The 23,474-nt window shown below is 35.6% G+C and overlaps 3 protein-coding genes across 3 annotated transcripts; 1 reads left to right on the top strand and 2 right to left on the bottom strand.

The window, feature by feature from the left end:
* The first annotated feature begins 1,714 nt into the window (after window positions 1–1,714).
* Window positions 1,715–2,260, top strand: LOC100802934 (auxin-induced protein 15A). Its single transcript, XM_014764812.3, has one exon. The coding sequence runs from the start codon at window positions 1,793–1,795 to the stop codon at window positions 2,063–2,065; it is 273 nt and encodes a 90-aa protein (XP_014620298.1). The 5' UTR covers window positions 1,715–1,792; the 3' UTR covers window positions 2,066–2,260.
* A 719-nt stretch (window positions 2,261–2,979) lies between these two features.
* On the bottom strand, window positions 2,980–3,967 carry LOC112998546 (auxin-induced protein X10A-like). The gene has a single exon (XM_026124632.2). The coding sequence runs from the start codon at window positions 3,876–3,878 to the stop codon at window positions 3,600–3,602; it is 279 nt and encodes a 92-aa protein (XP_025980417.1). The 5' UTR covers window positions 3,879–3,967; the 3' UTR covers window positions 2,980–3,599.
* Window positions 3,968–13,350: 9,383 nt separating this feature from the next.
* On the bottom strand, window positions 13,351–13,623 carry LOC106795371 (auxin-induced protein 6B-like). Its single transcript, XM_014764824.1, has one exon. The coding sequence runs from the start codon at window positions 13,621–13,623 to the stop codon at window positions 13,351–13,353; it is 273 nt and encodes a 90-aa protein (XP_014620310.1).
* Between the last annotated feature and the right edge of the window lie 9,851 nt (window positions 13,624–23,474).

Raw genomic sequence — 23,474 nt, 5'->3', positions numbered from 1 at the left:
GGTTCTTTGACTTCTCCAGATATAGGGTTATAGATAATAAGCCATAAGATAATTCATGATGGTATAAGAGAACTTTTGTTACAAGAGTAGACCAGGTTTATTCAAGGAAAAAATAAGCCTTGATGTTAAGTCCAGTTTTATGTTGCGCCAGTTTTGGCAGGGTGGGTACCTCGTCTGTTTAGGGTTCTAGAAAGTGGAAACTTCAATTTTTATTTTCCTAGTATATTTGTTAATAAAATATATTTTGTTTGTCCCACATGAAAAAATTAGGTTTAATTTAATTTTTCACACCTCGAATATAGTCCGTTTTTAAAAAACTACCTAACATTCATTTTTTTCCCCTTAGATATGTGGAAAATTTTTGTGTTTCATGGTTAGGTAATTTCTTAAAAACGGACTATATTTCAAATTTGAAAAACTTAATTAAGCCAAAAAATTATTTTCTCTGGTGTCCTAGGAAAAATAGTTTTGCTCTCCCCTTGTTAGGAATCATGTGTAATGCTTTCTATTCCCGCTTTAAAATTTAAGTCAGGCTTTTTAACCGGATTCAACCTTGCTCCTATTGAGAGAACTGAACATTGATTGTAATTAACAGAAAATACCGAGGAGCTGCTTGAGTAGTTGAATTCATTCATTACACAAAAAAAATGATAAACTGTGATTATGTTTCTTTTCCCTCTTTCTAAAGAAAGGAATATATCTTTACAAGTTGAGAAGATGCCTATTCCACAAAAATGTCTCCACTAATCTATGTTGGTCTCCTAAAGTGTGGGTTTTTATTGTCAATTCAAGCAAGAAGTTATACATAGGAAGATATCTGCACTGCAAGGAATTGTGAAGCCACCCATGGGATGGTAATATCCAAATTCTTCCTCAGCATGACTCAACAAGTCCTGGAATGAAGGTTGGTTCAAGTACGATACAGGAATGACAAACTGGTTCTTTTTCTTTCCGACATAGATTGCAAGATAGCCCTTTGGCGCATCCACTGCCTTGGAGATGCTTGATTTGCTGCAAACAATGCGTTTCTAACTCCTGGTAAACGAAAACCCAATGTGGTATTGATTTGAGGTGCAAATTGTTTAAGAAAAGTCTTGAGAATTTTGAATTTGGAATGCTTCAGAATGTGAATGATTTGTGTTGGTCCTAAATACTTGCAGCCATGAATATATATAGATAAAAGGATATGTAAGAAACCATTAATTGGTTACCTGAATTATTGGTGGAGGGGTGTGAGATAGGAGTCATGCATGGGACCAAAGGCGAGATAAGGCATGTGGTGTTGTCTTAGAGGACTTTCTTAAGTTGCAACGTAACATATTACAGTAGATAATACAAGTGCCACCTTCTGGATCTATGAAAAAGAAAGTCTAATTGGATCATTTTGACACTTATTCAGGGTGGCGGTTTGGGCCGGAAACATCATTTTTGCAATCGTCATTCAATGTTTCTCAGAAACTGACATATATAAAAATGTGGTTCATAGTGCCTCATAATATGATCATGCATTCAATGTTGGTTCTCTTATTATCTCCTCAGTTTAAGAGCTATGAAGTCCTAAAGGACAGCCCCACATGCCTTGTCTCTCATTTGGTCCCTTGACTCATATCTCACACCCCTCCACCAATAATTCAAGTAACCAATAAATAGTTTCTTACATATCCTTTTATCTCTATATATTCATTGCTGCATTAATTTAGGACCAATAAAAATCATTCACATCCTGAAGCAGTGAAAAATAAAAATTCTCAAGAGTTCTCCTAAAGCATCGTCTTCCCAAATCAATACCACAATGGGTTTTCATTTGCCTGGTATCAGAAAGGCATTGTTTGCAGTGAATCAAGCATCTTCAAAAGCCATTCATGTGCCAAAGGGCTATCTTGCAGTATATGTCGGAGAGAACATGAAGCGGTTTGTGATCCCTGTGTCATACTTGAACCAACCTTCCTTCCAAGACTTGTTGAGTCAAGCTGAGGAAGAATTTGGGTATGATCATCCCATGGGTGGCCTTGCAATTCCTTGCAGCGAAGATGTTTTCCAATGTATAACTTCTTGCTTGAATTGACAATAAATCTCACACTTTAGGAGACTGACATAGATTAGGGTAGACATTTTGTACTGTAGGCGTCTTCTCAACTTGTAAAGATCTCTCTTTCTCGAGTAAGAGAAAAGAAACAGAATAACAATATCAAATAATATTATATTTTTGTGAGTGATGACAATGAATTCATCTACTCAAGCAACTTCTCTGTGCTTTCTGTTTATTAGTTTCAACATCCACCTCTCTGTGGACGAGCAATGTTGAATTCTGTATAAAAACCCGACTTTGTTCTTTGAGTTTTCAAAGCAGAAATAGAACACATGATTCCCTGCAAGAGTAGAGCAAAAGTATTTTTCCTAGGACCCCACGGAAAGACAAGTTAATTTGGGAGAAAGTCAAAATATATTTATTAATAAATATTCATATGAAATTAAAATATTGAGGTTCTAAGGCTTCAAACACATGAGGTGCTTCCCGGTCGATTCAGGTGAAAAGTAACAACTTTATGTTTTTGATTGAATAGCACTGGCCTACTACTGTAGCAAAAGCTTTCAGTGATACCATTATGTATGGTGCGGCTTCGCATCTATAATCCTGCATCTGCAGTTGTCAAAGAACCAATGCTTTTTCATAACTTGTGCCTTTTATATAAAATGAAACTGACCTTTCAAACCAGATAAACAAGTTGCCTTAAAGCAAAGCTATAGGTTTAGGTTAGTAAAAAATATGACTAATATTTGTATCATTACAAAATATTAATACAGCTGGACTTGGAATTAAGAGATCTAGTTCGTGAATTCAAAATTTATGAACAGACATATTGTAAATGGAGAAATAGTTAGCAATTTAAAACTATTTATTACTCATTGAAACAGTGTACATCGGAGTAATTCCTATTTCATGTCCACCTAACTTTGTAACATCTTCATCCATTGCTGTTGTGAATTTTGGAGCAATACCAGAGTAGAAACAATCCATTTTTTTCTGTGCAAGGAACAACTCATAATCCATGCGAAGGAGTGAATTGTTTAGGACAATGGAAGAACCGGTGCCCCTTGGAAAATGATAATGATTTTGCAGTGATAAAAGATTGGGAGGGAGTACTAAATTAAACGAAGATACAAAATTCTTATGTGGTGATGAAAGCAAGAATTGAATGATACGAGCCACATATTATAAAAAAATCTAGCAACAATTGGTTGAAAGGAGTTACAGGTTCGGCTTAAGGAGGTATATTGAAATACATTAGGGAAGCAGTAACATCCCTTATCAAGGTTGGTCAATATCTCCAACAAATTTACTGCACTTAAACCCTGGTATAAGCTGGTAGCCTGATATATGTCAACTTAAATTAGATAAAGATACTGTTGTATTTGTGATTTGACAAAAGCAAAAAGTGTTTAGGCAATATCTTGTGTTGCATTCTCATTCAGGAAACAAGTTTAAACTTCCAACAGAATTATACAAGGAAACCAAATAAAAAATCCTCAAAAAACAAAGGAAAATTCCTTCTATTCAAATTTGCCTCATCTAATCTATCTGTCTCCATTAGCATGGTTTATAAGTCATTCAAGTTAGAGGTGATACTTAAGAACTCATCCTCCTTGCATGGTATTGTGAGACCACCCATTGGATGGTCATACCCAAATTCTTCTTCAGCTTGATTCAACAAATCTTGAAAGGAAGGTTGTTTCAAGTATGACATGGGGATAACAAACCGCTTCATTTTCTCTCCAACATAGACTGCAAGGTAACCCTTTGGGACATCCTCAACTTTAGAAGATGCTTGGTTTGAAGAAAAGGACGCCTTTCTGAAACCAGGAAGACGAAAACCCATTGTTGTATGTGTTGAAACATGGGAAGAGAAATGTCAAGAAAGACTGGTAAGTATGATACAAGTTTTTGAACTTCAAATGCTTTAGGATGTGAAATATTTTTTTTGTCCTAAATGCTTGCAGCCATGAATATATATATAGATAAAAGAATTTCTAACAAATCTTTGGATAACTGAATTATTGTGTGGGGAAGGCTGAAGGCTATGAGATAAGACTAATGGGACCAAGGGAGACAAGGGCATATGGTGTTGCCTTGGAAAAGAATGGAATAGATGAATAATGCCAAACCAGCGAGATATAATGGCCAATGATCTCTCGCTATCTGTTGCCTTATAATTTCATGAGCCAGAAAATACCTTCCAGCTGTACTTAAACATAATGTGAACAAAACATGTCCAAAGCATGTGTACAAAATTATGGAATACCAAATAATTCATAAACAAAAGGTTAGGTTTAGGTACGTTTCATTTGGTAATAAATGGAGGGCTTGATGGCCATTGTTTGATAAGGCTTTAATTTATCATCCTTGATAAAGGCACTGAACACAAACCCATGTGATATCTCATGTGTATGCCCCCCATCCTTTAACAGTCATTCTCTCGGGGAATTGGGTTTCCAAAGAATCTGAAAAACTATATATACACTTTCCTTTGACTTCACAAACAACACATGCCATTGAATATTTAGATTCATTCTTTGAAAATTTGAGATTGTTCTTCTGCCTTCAATCAAGCCAAAAAATGGGTTTCCGTTTCCCTTCTATTCGACAAGCATCATTCATGGCTAGCCAAGCAACTTCAAAATTTGTAGATGCTCCAAAGGGCTATTTTGCAGTGTACGTTGGAGAGAAACAAGCGGTTCATGATTCCCGTATAATATTTGAACCAGCCTTCATTCCAAGACTTGTTGAATGAAGCTGAAGAAGAGTTTGGATATGATCATCCCATGGGTGGCCTCACAATTCCTTGCAGTGAAGATGTATTCCAACGTATAACTTCTTGCTTGAATTGACAATAAATCTCACACATTAAGTGACTGACTTAGATTAGTGCAGACATTTTATTCAATTGGTGTCTTCTTAGCCTGTAAAGATTGCCAATTTTTTATTACTGACAACGAATTCAATTTCTAGTATTTCTGTTCGTGTTTTATGTCTCTTTCAATTAGAACTGATCAAGGTTTATTGCTGAAAAAAAAGATTTGACTTTTATGGATGGAATGAAAAAAAATATATGATAGAATCTAACCGAATTCCACAGCATATAGCAGCCTGTCCCAGATCCTTCACAGACTAGGAAAAAGCTAATAGCTAGTATTTTGCTAGGACCAAAGAGAAACTTGAATTTATTAATTTGGGATGTAATTTAAGGATTTTTAAGTTCTATAGTAACACATAAAATTTAAACTCATGGCCCCATTCATACGCCTTTTTATTGAAATATATAATTCAGTAGTGTTACATGAGACGTGTATCTATGGTGCTTCTCAATCTGTGAGGTGTATAAGTTGAAGTCCCATCTCAGTTTAGCTAGGTGTGTATGCCTTCTGTGGTATCACATGGTACCAAATCATTTTACCAGCTTTCAATTTTGCAAAACACCTTCAAAAAATTTCATTTAATATCATTGAAATAAGACAGAATTTAGAAAGAAAGATTTCATTGGTTTAAGAATCATTAGATTTAGTGGTTGTAATTGCCCCTCAACATAATCTAATTCTATTGGAAGTTGGTTAAAGTTAGTTGTGCTCAGAAAAAACAACTTGTAGCTGTTAGCTAATGATGCCTAGTTTTAGGTAGCCATAATTTGTTGTTTATATCACCCAATCAGGGAATTGCTAGTTTCTCTATTTTTGCTTTGCTTTAACAAGTTCAAAGTGTGAAAAACCAAGTCAAAATATTATGACACCCTCTATCCCACACATATATGTACTAATAATAAAAGAAATAATTAAAAAAAATAAACTTAATTCAAGTTTTTAAAACATATTTAAATACAAGCCTTTTAAGAGGATAGCAGGCTCACATTCACCTTTCTAACATCATCATAAAACTTTTCTAAATAAATAATAAATTCACTTCGGCTCAAACAAGACCGTCTATAAAACCCTATACCCCAATGTCACATCCTATCAGAGCGTTGTGTCCCGACGTCCTTCAACATATAGTTCCTTAAAGCAATTCACCTAGTCATCTGCTCCCTCAAATACAAAGTTCAAAATCATCACAGGATCCAAACATAAACAACACACGGGGAGAGAGTTATCACATTCCTAACTAAAGGAGAAACAAGACAACTAGATATACATATCATATAAACCAAATAAAACTTAGTTACACGTAATTCCACCACTTTGTCATTCAAAGTTCACTTTTCAATCATCAATCACATTACACAAGAATCACATGTTCTGATCAAAACATAATAACACATCAATTTCATAATAAACAATTAGCACGCACATGAAACAGTTATGCTAAGACTCAAGCCTATATGCAATGTGGTACCATGTCAGTGAAAAACCACCTTGGGGCGCTTAGGAGTACATAACAAGACACACCAAACAATGGATTTGTTAGGTCACTCTCACTAAGTAAGATCATAGGGAGACCAGTCAGGGTCACGATGTTTTGCGAGAATGCTCCAACCATATGGGATCAGCATAGGCTTAAAGGAGCACTCAAACCCGGTGACCCCCAAGGCCTACACTCCGAAGAGTCCGTCAGGGCCTCTCCCTCCTGATTCATGTCCAACCCCTAAAATCATTTTAGCACACAGACACGGCTCGTGAATTACACAATACCGATGACCTCACACTCGTGTGTTAAACACGTACAACATATCGCGCTACAATTTAACACTGGTTCCTAAATAAGAAACCTACACTTTCTCTTTAACACTGCGCATTTACATTTTTCTCTAGATAACACTGGTCGGGTTATTGTACAATTCACAGCTTACAACACAAATAATGTTACATCAAGAGTTAATCGCATACTTATTCACAACCAAAACTCATTCACAACTTCACATCTCATAATGTCACTATCCACCATCACATGTTTCACGTATCTCACAATTCAACACGCGTTCTACTTTACACTTTTACTCAATCTCAATAACAATATTATAATCTCAAGGCAACATATTATTCCATAATTCATCACATATTTCATTTATAAACACTGTTCATGAATTATACAATGTCACGACCTCACACTCATGTTTCAAACATGTTTAACACAATTGCGCTACAATTTAACACTGGTTCCTAACTAGGAACCTACACTTTCTCTTTAACACGGCGCATAAACACTGGTCGGGTTATTGTATAATTCATAACTCATGATATAATTAATGTAACATCAAGTGTTAACACATCCACTTATTCACAATCGAATATCATGTCCATACTTTAACATCTCATAACATCACATGAACCATCTCATAACATTCTCAATGATATTCATAAGATACAACATACACATGTTCATGAAATTTAACCATAATATTATTCTCAAACTCCAACACTTAATAATTTTTGGAATCATACTATAACACTCTACAATATTATTTACATAAATTATTAATATAAACAACTACCTCTATATCAATAAACTAGCATACATCAAATTGAATCACAAATTTCGAAGTAAGCTTTCAATGCACAAATTCTAAATAATTATATGAACACTTTGGTCAGTTTCAATTATGATATTAATTTTTTAAAATTATATATAAAAACCTAAACAGCAAGAAAAAGAGAAAATACAAAATTAATATCTCTCTCTAAATTTCTCTTTACTTTATTTCATCAATTCATATTAATTAGAAAAGTACTCGATTTATAGGGTTTACGCTCAACACAATAGCATATCAATTTCACAAAGATTGGTCTGTCAAACATATATAATTCACTGTAATAATTATAAGGATAAAATGAAAATTGCAAAAACACCCAAAAACTCATTTCAATTGATATCTCTAAAGATCCCTACACATGTTCTCACTAATTTTCAATTGTGAATAACTCATCCCTTACCTCTGAGCGGACTCACGTGTCTTCAGCCAGCGATCGTAACATCTCTAGCAGTTCCCTGAGATTCCTTCAGTTATTCCTCCAACTGCTCCGATCAAATTCTCAAACGTCAGAGAGACGGAGAAGAGATTAAAACCTCCACTTGTACTGTCTTCATGCGATTCCTTTTTCTCCCTCCACAAATACTATCTCAAAAATCCCAACGGTGTAAGTGTTCGAAATTGAATTTAGAATAACATACCCAACTTTCATGACAATCCAACGGTTAACGAAACCAGTATCGTAGTTTTACCGAGACAGTTTTGGGTTTCTACGGGAAATTAAAATGCTACAATGAGAAGGGTTTTCCTCTAAGCTCAGATATTATTTTGAAATTCCCAACGGTGAGAATGTTCCAAATTGGGTTGTGAACGTGGTACTCAAATTTCAGGACGATCCAATGGTGAACGAGTCCGAGATCGTCCTTTTTCTGAGACAGGTTTGGTGGACTACGGGAAAAAGAAAGGGTTTTGAGAGGAGAAGGGAAAAAACGAAAATGAGGCCAAAAAGAGGCACCTGACTTAACATAACTATTTATATCTAGGGTATTCAACCTATTATTTGCTCTATATTTATTTATTTATTTTATAAAAACAAACTCTATTTTATTTTCTATGAAACAAATAAATGAAATACCCTTTTTATTTTCTCTCAAATTATTATTTTAATTAATAATTATATCTCCTTATTTATTTATTTATAAAATCTCATCATTTTTCTAAAACTATATTTATTTATAAATAACAATCCTTTTTTAATCTAGATTATAAAAATTGGGATGTTACAAATATCATGTCAGTTTTTCTCCTCTCTCTTCTTCTCTATACGAAAATGTTGTTGTCCATATGTGCAGCTTATGCTTTTCTAACACTACAAAAATACTATTATAAAATTCAGTCATTAATAAAAAATGGGTAATCTTTACAAGTTGAGAAGATGCCTATTGTATAAAGGTCTACTAATCTATGTCAGTCCCCACAGTAAAATTTATTGTCAATTCAAGTGAGAAGTTATGCATTGGAAAAAATCTTCACTGCAAGGAATTGTGTGTCCACCCAAGAGATGGTCATATCCAAACTCTTCTTCAGCTTGATACAAAAGATCTTGGAATGATGGTTGATTCAAGTATGATATGGCAATCATGAACCGCTTTTCTTTCTCTCCAACATACACCGCAAGATAGCCCTTTGGTACTTCTACAAATTTTGAAGATGCTTGGCTAGCTGCCAATGATGCCTGTCGAATAGCAGGTAAATGGAAACCCATGTTTTTGCTTGATTGAAGGAAGAAGAAAAATCTTAAATTTTCAAAGAACGAACCTTGAAGCTTTAGGATTGATAGTGAGAGATTATATATCATTTTAATTATTTACGTGGTTTGAGATAATACATCTATTTCATTTGAAGCGGAATCAGTGAGAAAAGTCCTCCAAGGCAATACCATATTCCCTTGTCTCCCTCTTGGTTCCATCCCATCAGTCATGTCTTATAGTCCTCCCCACCTCAATGATTCGTGTAGCCAACGATTTCTTACAAATTGGTGCACTTGCCAATCCATCAACACTTCCACTCCATGCTTCAAATGGTGTCATATTCCGTACCACTTTTGTTGGGCATCTATTCAATAGGTACAAGGCTATATTAACAGCCTCGGACAAGAATTATTTTGGTATTCCTTTCTCAAAAAGCATGGACCTAGGCATCTCCATAACGGTTTGATTCTTATTTTCGAATACACCTTTTTGTTGAGGTATATAGCCAGCAGTCAACTGCCTGTTGACACCTTCTTCTTCACAAAATTTATCAAACTCATTGGACGTTTACTCCTTTCCCCTATCACTTCTCAAGACTTTTATAGGCCTACCACTTTGTGTTCTCTCCAAAAGCTTTAAATAGCTTAAATATAACAAATACTTCTGATTTTTGTCTCATGAAATAGACTTATGTCATGTGAGTCAAGTCATCAACAAATAAAATAAAGTACCTATTTTTGAGCATAAGACAAGGTACTCATGGGACCACTTGCGTCTGTGTGAACCAATTCTAGCATTTCTTTGGCTCTCCTTACTCCTTCCTTTGGAAATGGTTGGCGGTGGTGTTTTCCAATCATACGTCCTTCACATACTCCATTTTTCTTCTCAATTGTTGACAACCTGTACACCATATTTTTTTGAGAAAGCATTGTGAGACTGTTGTAGTTTAAGTGTCCAAGTCTCCTTTGCAAAAGAGAAGAGTCACATTCTTCTCGAACAATCAAACTAAGATTTTTTTTCATAATTAAGAGAGCGTGAAAAACTTCTATTTTTTTTTCATTTTTACAACAACAACAACTTTTCCTTTTAAATCAATAATTATGCACTCCCAATTCTCAAATTGAAGAGAATAACCATTCTCCAAAAGCTGCCCAATATGCTTAACAAGTTTTCATCTAATTTAGGTACATAAAGAGTATCATGAATAACTCTTTACCTCCTTGCTTTGTTGCAACTCCAATGCTGCCTTTGCCTTCAACTTCAACAAATTCTCCATTGCCCAATTTGACCTTTGAGCCAAATGAAGAATCCATGTCAATGAAAGCATCTTTATCTCTCATCATATGGCTGCTGCAACCGCTGTCTAGATACCACACATTTTTATATTCTTCAGTTGCTTTCTGACAAGCAAAGAACAGGTTGCCTTCACTATTTTCTGTTTTTGCAAATGAAATGTGTTGCTGCCTGCCAAAACGACAATCCTTTTGCATGTGCATGAACCTTTTGCAATTGTGACATTGTGACTTGCCTTTGTTCCAGCAATCTTTCTCTTCATGAGAGCTCTTTTTGCAAATTCCACACCATTTATTAGATCCTCCATTGCTTTCTCATCCTCCATAGGTGTCTCTTCCTCTTACACCAGAGTTTCTACCCCTTCCTCGACCTCTTCCAAATCCAAAATTGTCACCTCTAGAAAAACCACTTTTATTTTGGGTTGAAGATTTATCATTATTGGATTGAATAGTGAGTTTGGATTGAAACATGCTTTCAATTGACTTTTCAATGCGTCGTAACAACCTTTGCTCATAGGATCTAAGTAACCTTGTAGCACCCCATTTTTCATAAAATAAATAAAAGAGCTTTATTTAAAAATTAATTGAGTTTTTAGAAATTAAATAAATGAGAAAAAATGGTTTTTGTTAATTAATAAATGGATGTTTTAATTAGTTTTTATTTAATGAAAGAGTAAAATAGAGTTCCCTTTTAAAAATAATAAAATAACAGGCTTAGAGTACCATAGCTATAAATAAAGACATATTAGGTCATTTTTCACATTTGCAATATGTCAAAGTTCCTCTCAAATTCGTTCTCTCTTTTTTCTCTCCCAAAACCTTGTCTTTATCCCACATAGACCCAAACCTATCTCAGTAAAACTACAATCCTAGAATCGTTAACCGTTAGATCATTCTGAAATTTGGATTTGTGAAATAATTTCTATATAGAGAGAAATTCCCCTCACATGGAGACAATGAAATTGAGGCTTCAATCCATTCTGCTTCTCTCTAACACTTGAAAACCCTTGCAAAGAAACCAGAGGAAAAGTTTGAGGAATCTTAAGGAACTATTAGAGACACTACTATTGCTTCCGGACTATACATGTGAACCCCCTATAGAGGTAAGGAATGAGTTTATCGCAATTGGAGTTAGAATGAACATGTGTAGGGATCCTTTGAGGATCAAATTAGGGTTTATTTTATGATGTTTACGGTATTTTAATTTTTCCTTTATAATTATAATTACAAGATTGTTGTGTTTGACAGGTCAATTGATGTCTTGTTACGAATTGGTTGATAAAATTGAGTACTCTTGGTGTTTTCATATTTTTGACCTATGATTTTGATTCCTTTGATTTTGATATGATTATGTGAAATTGTTTGAGGGGTTTAATCATATGAACATAACATAATAATATTATTACTGTGTGACATGTATATGATGCATGAGGCATGATAACGCATTGTCTTAGGATTATGGAAGTATGATGAATTATGTGTAAGTGACAAGTTGAATATGTGTTAAATTGTGAGATCACACATGTATTGAGATGTGTACATTGAGCTGTGAGCCATGATTAATGCTCAACGAGTGTTGTTTTTCCTAGTCCACCTAGACCAACTATTGGATAGACAGATAAATCCTCAAAATGAGAAGCATCATGAATCAAAAAGTCTAAAATTCTATCCTTATCTTCTTCTCTTCCGTAGAATTTTGGTTCAGTGATGAGAGAGACACTTTGGCGCCACTCAGGGACTCCACTTCTTCTCTCACGAACCATGTTAGTCAAATGAAACTTAGTCCTTTCTTCAGCAATTTCCATTAATCAATCACTTATTCTTTTTATTTTCTTAGCAATTTTGCAGCGGAAAACAACATGCTTGGGATGAAAAGAGGATAAGCAAGAGCATTGTACCTTGTCTGATGGACCACACTTGACCCCATGGTACTCCAACCCCAAACCTTCATAGGAACACTCGTCAATGTTGTCATCCAGGATGTGAGCTGCATGTTTTAGCTTTTCCAGCCAATCTTTTATAGCTCTGTTTGAGAATTGTTTCTCCTCAGCATCTTCAAGTGTTGCATTGATTGTAGTCAACAAGCTGGAAAGCCTTTCCAAGTTTTGATCAAAACCCAGAAATAGTAGCAACTCCTTTTGAACAAGTGAGTTCAAATTCCCAAGCAAAGTTTCGAGGACAAACTCAGCCATATTGTAACTCTGCAAGATTTAAATGCAAGAAGGATTGTATGAACCAACAAGGGCGATGATTAACAAAGACAAGTTTTGTGTGGGCTTCAGATTTCAAAAAGTTGGCTACTAATGAAGCAATAATGGAATAACTTGTGAGCAAGCCAAGTTTTCTCAAACCAGCAAGGCAGGGATCACTTATGATGCAATCTTGGAATAGTATATAGATGCAGAAGCATCTTCATCAACTTTAGAGTACTATTCTTGTAGATGAGTAATTTGTTGATTCTGGTTTCGATTTACCAGTCACCCAAACAAACAAAAAAATGATCCAAGAAATTTCACAAAGAAAAACTATCAATAGAAAGAAAATAAAAAATGGAAAAAAAATTCCATGTGTTTTCTCAAGTAAAATATATATTTTTTTAAAAAAGGTTATTTAACAACGGGCTTTGTAAATTGGTACATACATATGCTGTTTTTGTCTGTGTTAAATTCACATTTTGAATATATAAGCTGGCTTTGTATTTTTACACACACACACACACATAAATATATATATATATATATTGTACATTTTCCAACTCTCGTGACAAAGGGGATCTATACATTTTGAGAACACGCCTATTGTACAAAATGTCTTCTCCAAGCTATGTCAGTACTCCTAAAATGAGAATTATGGTCAATTCAAGAAAGAAGTTATACGTTGGAAGGTATCTTCACTGCAAGCAATTGTGAGGCCACCCATGGGATGATCATATCCAAACTCTTCCTCAGCTTCACTCAACAAGTCCTGGAATGAAGGTTGGTTCAAGTATGAAACAGGAATCACAAACCGCTTCATTTTCTCTCCAACATAGACTGCAAGATAACCCTTTGGTGCATCCACCGCTTTTGAAGATGCTTGATTTGCTGCAAATAATGACTTTCTGATATCAGGTAAGTGAAAACCCATTGTAGTATTGATTTGAGAAGAGAATAGTTTAAGTTTACTTAGAATTTTAAATTCCTTAGGATGTGAATGATTTCTGTTGCTCTAAAACGGTTGCAGCCATGAATATATATAGATAGAAAGATTTGCAAGAAACCATTAATTGGGTACTTGAATTATTGCTGAAGAAGGAATACGAGATCGGAGTCATGGGACCGAATGAGAGAGATGGCATGTGGTGTTGTCTTAGAGCACTTTCCAAAGAATTAACGTAACATTATATTGTAGATAATTCATGGCCCACCTTCTGCTTCTATGAAAAAGGAAAATGTAATATGATCTTGTCAACACTAGCTTATGTTGGAAGAAGAAGAAGATTTTATTTCATTTGGCACACAAAATACAAGAGTATGATCCCCTATTTATACTAAAATAGAGTGACCACTCACATAATTTGCTTATTCAAGAATACTAAATGCTCACATAATTTCTTATTCAAGACTTTGTAACTCACAACCTTACAACTTTCATCTTCCACAATTTAAGGCTCATAAAACTTGTTATTATTATTTTTCTAATTAATATCTAACATCCTCCCTTAATTGGAAAATTCTTCTGCACACCAAGTCTTGCTCGCAATCTTCGAAAATCTTCAAATTTGAGAGGCTTGGTGAAAATATCCGCAACTTGATCTTGAGTTTTCACATGAGTCAATTCTACTTCTTTCTTGGTAATGCACTCTCTAATGAAATGATACCTTGTATCTATATGCTTACTTCGTTCATGGAACACCGGATTCTTGGCAAGCTCTTGTGCAGATCTATTATCAACATAGATCTTTGTGCTTTCCTTTTGCAACAACTGAAGTTCCTCCAACAATCTTCTTAGCCAAATGGCATGACATGTGCAAGAAGTTGCAGCTACATACTTGGCTTCACAAGTAGAAAGTGTCACAATGCCTTGCTTCTTAGAACTCCATGTAAAAACACAATCACCCATAAAAAATACAAATCCGGTAGTACTTTTTCTATCATCAACATCTCCGGCAAAATCACTATCACAAAATCCCACAAGCTTATAGTTATTGGAGGGAGAATAAAACAATCCAAAATCAATTGTACCTTTCAAGTAACGAAGAATTCTTTTTGCGGCTTTTAGATGAGGAGAGGTAGGAGCCTCCATAAAGCGACACACAACTCCCACCGCATATAGAATATCGGGCCTTGTATTGGTTAGATACCTTAAACTCCCCACAAGACTCTTGAAGATCGTGGAGTCTACCTTCTCTCCTTCATCAAACTTTGATAACTTCAAGCCACCTTCCATAGGTGTGTTCACGGGATTGCAATCAAGCATATTAAATTTCTTCAACACTTCTTTTGTGTACCTTTCTTGTGAGACAAAGATACCATTCTCTGTTTGCTTCACTTCCATTCCCAAGTAATATGACATGAGTCCCATATCTGTCATATCAAATTCACGAGACATGGACTCCTTGAAGTCTTCAAACAAATTTGGGTTATTGCCGGTAAAGATAAGGTCATCCACATAAAGACAAATAAATAAGACATCACCATTATTAAAAGTTTTAACATAAAGAGCATACTCATTTTGACAACGAACAAACCCATTGTCTTAGAAGTACTTGTCAATGCGAGTATTCCATGCCCTCGGTGCTTGCTTTAGACCATACAACGCCTTGTTCAATTTCAAGACTTTTCTTTCTTGACCTTCGATGACAAAACCCATCGGTTGTTCAACATAGACATCTTCTTCAAGATAGCCATTTAGAAATGCCGATTTTACATCAAGCTGAAAAATTCTCCACTTCATTTGAGCTGCCAAGGAAATAAGAAGACGAATGGTTTCCATGCGGGCAACCGGTGCAAACACTTCATCATAATCAACTCCATATTGTTGCTTATAACCTTTAGCTACAAGTCTTGCTTTGTGTCTCTCAACCTCTCCTTTTGCATTCTTCTTGATTTTGAACACCCATTTGACTCCAATTGCTTCATGACCTTTGGGAAGGCTTGATAACTCCCATGTGTTGTTCTTCTCAATGGCTTTGATTTCTTCTTCCATGGCTTGTCTCCACCTTTTGTCTTTCATTGCTTCATCAAAGTTTAAGGGTTCACTGTCAACAAAAAGACAAAACAAATCATTTATAACTTCAGTTTCATCATATAATTCTTGAATATTTCTCATTCTTCTTGGCCTTTCACTTAAACTCCCTTCGGAAGATGATGAGGCTTCATTGGTTGAAGGAGTTGGTGAAAGTGCTGGAGTTGAATCATTTGGAGTCAAGGCTTCTTCATCTATTTCTTCAAAGTACGGGAAAAAATCATAAGTGTCTTCTTTCTCCTCCCAATTCCATGTGCCTTCTTCATAGAACTCTACATCTCGACTCACAATTGTCTTTCCATTGTTTGGATTGTACAATTTGTAGCCTTTTGAGCTTGCATCATAGCCAATGAACACATGTTTCTCACTCCGATCATCAAGCTTGAATCTTCCTTGGTCGGGTACATGAGCATATGCAATGCTCCCAAATACTCTCAAGTGATCAACTCTTGGCTTCACTCCACTCCATGCTTCTTGTGGTGTTTGATCTTTGACATTCTTTGTTGGGGAGCGATTGGACAAATAAACGGCACATGCAACAGCTTCGGCCCAAAATTCCTTTGGCATATTTTTAGCCTTCAACATACATCTAGTCATATTAAGAATAGTTCTATTTTTTCTCTCCGCTACCCCATTTTGTTGTGGAGATCTAGGAACCGTTAGAGGGTGACGAATCCCATATTTTTCACAAAATTCATTAAATTCTTTTGATGTGAATTCGCCACCTCTATCGGATGTTATAGCTTTGATTACATAACCACTCTCCTTTTCCACAAGAGCTTTAAAATTTTTAAAAGCTACAAATGCCTTAGATTTTTGCTTTAGAAAATAAACCCAAGTTTTTCTACTATAATCATCAATAAAAAGCAAGAAATATTTATTGTTACCACATGAAGGAGGATTGATTGGGCCACACACATCGGTGTAAACAAGTTGGAGAGGCTCCTTTGCTCTTGAATTAGCTTCTTTTGGAAAACTCCTTCTTGCATGCTTTCCAAGGAGACATGCTTCACACAATTGATTAGGATGGTTGATTTGAGGCATCCCTTTCACCATCTTCTCCTCTCCTAAGGATTTTAGTGCTCCAAAATTCAAGTGCCCAAATCTCATATGCCAACACCATGATTCATCTTTTATGCTAGCCTTCAAACATTTTGCTTCATTGGTTTTAATGTTCAAAGTGAACATTCTATTTCTTGACATAAACACCTTGGCAATCAAATTAGAATTTTTATCTTGAAGCCATAAACAACAATCTTTCATATGAATTTCATACCCCTTTTCAACAAGTTGTCCCAAACTCAAAATATTGCTTTTTAGTTTAGGAACATAGTAAACATCCGTGATTAATTTGTGAGCACCATCTTTTAAAGAAATTAAAATGGTACCTTTTCCTTGGATTTGCACCTTGGAAGAATCTCCAAAAGAAACATTTCCTTTCACCTTCTCATCAAGTTCCACAAATTTCTCTTTGCATCCACACATGTGATTGCTTGCTCCATTGTCAAGATACCATAAGCATTTGTCTTCCTTCTCACCATTATTAAGTGATAGTAGTAGTGTTGACTCTTCAACTTCTTCTTTATCATCAACAAGATTGACCTTCTCTTCAACATTTGTTCTACACTCCCAAGAGTAATGGCCATATTTATGACAATTAAAACATTCAACATTAGATTTATCATACCTCCTTTCATATGCTTTTTCATAATTGTTTCTACCTCTTCCTCTTCCTCTTCCACGACTTCTAGTGGATTGATGGCTCCTCCATTCATTATTGTCAAAATTATCATGATCTCCTCTTCCTCCTCTTCCTTGGCCATGACCACGTCCACGACCACGTCCTCTTCCACGTCCACGTGCTTTTTGACTACTTTCTCCTCCATTTTCTTTCAAAGAAGCTTTGGCTTTGAGGACTTGCTCCAATGGCTCATCATGTCTTCTATTGAACCTTTCTTCATAGGCTTGAAGAGAACCCATGAATTGGTCTACGGTCATTGAGTCTAAATCCTTAGACTCTTCAATAGCACAAACCACATAATCAAATTTAGCAATTAAGGAGCGAAGGATCTTTTCCACCACACGAACATCTTCCATATTTTCTCCATAACGCTTCATTTGGTTCACAATAGCCAACACCTTGTTGCCAAAATCTGAGATAGATTCAGATTCCTTCATATGCAATGATTCAAACTCTCTACGTAGAGTTTGTAGGCGCACCTTTTTTACCTTATCAACACCTTCAAGGGAGGTTTTCAAAATCTCCCATGCTTCTTTGGATGTGGTTGCATTTGACACCAACTCGAACATAGCTTCATCCAAACCTTGATGAATGAAAGTAAGTGCTTGTTGATCCTTCTTCTTCGACTTCAACAAAGTCTCCTTCTCATTTGGTGACAAAATAGCCTCATTTTGAGGTTGGGCATAACCTTTCTCTACAATCTCCCATGCATCTTGAGAACCTAACAAGGCTTTCATGTGACGACACCAATTATCATAATTCTCTTTGGTAAGACGAGGGAATTGAAACATACTCAAGCCATTGTTTGCCATCTCTCAACTCACAAAGTGTTTCTCTCTCAACACTCTAGAACTCAAGCTCTGATACCACTTTGTTGGAAGAAGAAGAAGATTTTTATTTCATTTGGCACACAAAATACAAGAGTATGATCCCCTATTTATACTAAAATAGAGTGACCACTCACATAATTTGCTTATTCAAGAATACTAAATGCTCACATAATTTCTTATTCAAGACTTTGTAACTCACAACCTTACAACTTTCATCTTCCACAATTTAAGGCTCATAAAACTTGTTATTATTATTTTTCTAATTAATATCTAACAGCTTATTCAGTGTGGTGGGGGCCAGAAGTTTCATTTATGCAAAGTTCATGTAGTGTTGCTTAGTATTTGACGTGCAAAAAAATGTGGTTCACGATGCCTGATGATAAGATGATGCATTCAATGTTGGTCCTCATCTTATTTCCACTGTTTTGGATCTATGAAATCCTTTAGGACAGCTCCATATGTCCTTGTCCTTTGCTAAAGTTGTGTAGACGTATGTAACATCACCTTATCAAACAATGGGCAACTTAAAGCGTCAACTTCTAACTAAATGAGACGTGCCTAAATGAATCCTAACTTTTTTTAATGCATTAATTGGTGTTCCATACTTTTGAAGACATGCTTCGGAGTTGTGTTCATCACGTTAATTATACCAGAGTACAGGCTGTGAAAATAGACAGCTGGAAGAAATTTCCAGGACGATGAATTATAAGGCAAGGCAACACATAGCGAAAGATCATAGACCATTATATTTCTAGGGTTTGACATTATACATACGATAACATGTTAGGTATTTCATGAGAAACTCCTCTAAGGCAACACCATATGCCTGTGTCTCCCTGTCGGTCCCATGACACATCTGATTACCTTCCCCCTTAATCATACATCTAGCAAACGATTTCTTACATATTCTTTCTTCTATATATATTCATGTCTGCAAGGATTTAGCACAACAAAAATCATTCACATCCTAGAGAATTTAGAGTTCAAAAATTTCCATCTTCTTTACAAGTCTTATTTGACACTCTCTTCACAAGTTTCAACACATACAACAATGGGTTTTCGTTTACCTAGAATCCAGAAGACATCATTTTCTGCAAACAAATTAGCATCTTCAAAAGTCATGGATGTGCCGAAGGGCTATGTTGCAGTCTATGTTGGAGAGAAAATGAGGCGGTTTGTGATTCCTGTATCATACTTGAACCAACCTTCATTCCAGGACTTGTTAAGTCAAGCTGAGGAAGATTTTGGATATCATCATCCAATGGGCGGCCTCACAATTCCATGCTGTGAAGATGTATTCCAGCATATAACTTCTTGCTTGAATTGACAACAAAGCTCACACTAGGAGACTAACATAGATCAGTTAAGACATTTTGTACAATAGGGGAAAAGAAACATTATAGAATGACAAAAGTTACAGTATTTCATTTTTTTTTTGTGCAGTGACAATGTATTCAACGTTAACTTCACCCTGTCTTGTGTGGCATTCTCATTCAGGCAACAGGTTTTAAATTCGGTACAGAATAGAAAAATATCATACGTCTGTTTAAATTTTCCTCATCTAATCTACCTCACTCTACATTAACATGAGTTACAGCTCATTCAAGTGAGAAGTAACGTTTAGGAACTCATCCTCCTCACATGGTATTGTTAGAGCACCCATTGGATGATCATATCCAAATTGTTCTTCTGCTTGACTAAGTTATTCTTGAAATAATTAAAGGTTGGTTCAAATATGATATTGGAATCATGAACCGTCTCATCTTATCTCCAACACAGACTGCAAGATAGCCTTTTGGTAGTTCAACCCTTTACGAGGCTGCTTGGGACGAAGCCCACCTAATAATACCATGTATGTGGAAACCCATTGTATTCTGTTGCTCCACACAACAAATAATCTCACATGTTTCCTCAAATAATTGTAAGCTGACAGTTCTATTGATATACATATCTATCATGTGTTGGTTAATTTGAAAATCGAGATAATACTGGATAAATCTGAAGTCGTGTATAACACTTTCAGATTGAATCAAATTTCGGGGTTCAACCAAAATTGTTCAATCGGATAAAATCAGAAGATTATGATTCAAGAGTTTTGTTTTGGTCTTGTATGTTTTGTCACCTGTCATGCTTTCTGAACCAGAATGATTATTTATGATCAAAGAACAGGTGGTTTTTGGCGGTTGATGGAAGTTTTATCTTTTTTAAAACTGCCTTTTCTTGAAAGTCACTTTCATGTAATTTCCAAAATTTTTCTACACCAAACATCTCGTTATTACATTAAAACAAGTGTGCACTCTTATTTTAACATAATAAAGAGATCAATTACACTAAAATGTCCAACAAACCTCCCCCATTTTAGTGTAATTACTGATCAAATTACCAAAGTCATAACATACCACAAACTACTGCATAGATGAAATATCGTGACGATTGAATTCTATCTTAGCAAATTACACGTTTCAAATATTCGAATATCAGGGTGTCACTAAGGATTGAACCCTTTCTATTCATAATGAATACATGAAGATAATCTACACAATAGTTTATAACATTACTCTTGCTCGACACTAGTTTACTAGCCTGTGTCCCTATCCTTCATAAGTATATCAAAGCCAAGTCCCAGCTTCTTGAAGCGGCTAAACTTCATGCTTATATAGGTAGTCCTTTTCTTTCTTGCACCTGCAAATGCAATTTTTCAAAAGAATCATTGAGGAGTTATACTTCAACCTCCTTAACTTACAGAACCGAACACATACCTTTTGGGATACTTTCGATGATGTGTTCCAATCTCTACATGTTAAGCTTTCCACATTGAATTCAGCACCTAATATCATATTAGATGGGAATTGGGTATCTTAACATAAGAGATTTCAGATGGACTTTAATCCTAATCCCACAGCCGACCTTTTCACGAGATCTCTACTTAACCCTTTGGTTAAATGATCGGCCAAATTATGCTGAGTTCTCACAAACTCCACTGATATCACACCATGCATGATTAACTCCCGAACCATGTTGTGTCTAACACCCAAGTGTCTAGACTTCCCATTATACACTTGACTATATGCCTTAGCCAAAGTAGCCTGACTATCGCACCTGATAGACATGGGAGGTATAGGTTTGGGCCACAATGGAATCTCATAGATCAGATTTCTTAACCACTCAGCTTCTTTACCAGCTGCTGCTAAAGCTATAAATTCAGATTCCATTGTTGAATTTGTAATGCAGGTCTGTTTCTTGGATGCCCAAGAGATAGCACCTCCTCCAAGGAGGAATACCCAACCACTTGTGGATGAATAATCTTCCATATTGGTTATCCAACTTGCATCAGAGTAACCTTCAATAACTGAAGGAAATCCAGTATATGTCAAACCATAGTCAATGGTTCCCTTTAAGTACTTGAATACTCTATTCATAGCTTGCCAATGATGAGAGCTGGGATTACTTGTAAACCTACTAAGTTTAGCAACAACATAAGCTATATCAGGCCTAGTACTAATCATTGCATACATGAGTGATCCTATCGCCCTTGAGTATTCAAGTTGAGACACTGCTACACCTTTATTAGGTAATAGCTTCAGGTTAGGATCAATGGGAGTACTTACCGGAGAACAATCTTTAAAATTAAATTTCTCCAATATCTTCTCAATATAATGTGATTGAGAGATGGAAATGCCATTGTTTCCACGTTTGATCTTTATTCCTAAGATCACATCCGCCTCCCCCATATCTTTCATATCAAACTTAGAAGACAAAAATGCTTTAGTTTCATCAACTTGATCTTGGTCGATACCAAAGATCAACATGTCGTCTACATACAGACAAATGATAACTCCTTTGCCATGAGTATCAAACTTGCTGTATAGACATTTATTTGCTTGGTTTAGAACAAAACCACTAGACAACACAACCTCATCAAATTTTTTATGCCATTGTTTAGGCGCTTGTTTCAAGCCATAAAGAGATTTCATCAGTTTACACACCTTATTTTCATTTCCTGGCATAACAAACCCTTCAGGTTGTTTCATGTATATCTCTTCATCCAATTCGCCATTTAAGAATGCAGTTTTCACATCCATTTGGTGAATCACCAGATTGTGGATAGCAGCAAGTGCTAACAACAGTCTAATAGTGGATATCCTAGCAACAGGAGCATATGTATCGAAAAAATCAATACCCTCCTTTTGCCTAAAGCCTTGGATAACCAATCTGGCTTTGTACTTGTCAACAGTACCATCCATTTTCATCTTTCTCCTAAAGATCATCTTACATCCTAATGGCTTACATCCAGGAGGTAAGTTAACCAATTTCCAGGTATTATTTTGCATGATGGAATCCATCTCACTTTGGATTTCTTCTTTCCAGAATACATCCCTTGAAGCCATTGCTTCACTGAAAGTCTTTGGGTCTTCCTCAACATTAAGGAAATATTGATATTGAAATTCAATATCATTCCTTGACCCTTCAACCAAATAGAGTTGAAAGTCATCACCAAATGACTTAGCCTTTCTTACTCTCGTACTCTTTCTAGTTTCAGTACTAGTTGAAGGTATATCCTCAATATTAACTGAGACTTTCGACATGGAATTCATGTCCTTTGGCCTAGGTATAGATGCAAACCTTTGTTCATCAAAGATAGCATCCCGTGACTCTATAACCGAGTTCACAACAACAGAATCATTAGATTCTAGCACATAGAATCTATATGCTTTAGAATGTTCAGCATATCCAATAAATATGCAATCTATACCTCTTTCACCTATGGTTTTCCTTTTAAGTTCTGTAAGCCTGACTACAGCCCTACATCCCCAAATTTTGAGATAACTCAAATTTGGTGTCTTTTTGTGCCAAAGTTCATATGGGGTAACCTTATTCCTTTTGTTAGGAATTCGGTTCAACAAGTAACAGGCTGTCAACATAGCCTCACCCCAAAATCCTTCACTTAAACCCGAATAGGATAACATGGAATTCACCGTTTCTTTCAAGGTTCTATTCTTCCTTTCGGCTACACCATTCTGTTGTGGTGTATAGGGAGCTGTAGTTTGATGTATTATTCCAGTAGATTGAAAATAAATCGGATCATAATACTCACCTCCCCTATCCGTACAAAGAGTTTTGATTAGCCCATTTTGATGAAGTTCTACCTCTTTCTTATAAATTTTAAATTTATCAAGAGC

Source organism: Glycine max, chromosome 12, assembly GCF_000004515.6.
Source record: "Glycine max cultivar Williams 82 chromosome 12, Glycine_max_v4.0, whole genome shotgun sequence".
In the NCBI taxonomy this organism is placed as follows: Eukaryota; Viridiplantae; Streptophyta; class Magnoliopsida; order Fabales; family Fabaceae; genus Glycine; species Glycine max.
The sequence above is the reverse complement of the archived record's forward strand: the minus strand, read 5'-3'. Positions and strand labels throughout refer to the sequence as shown.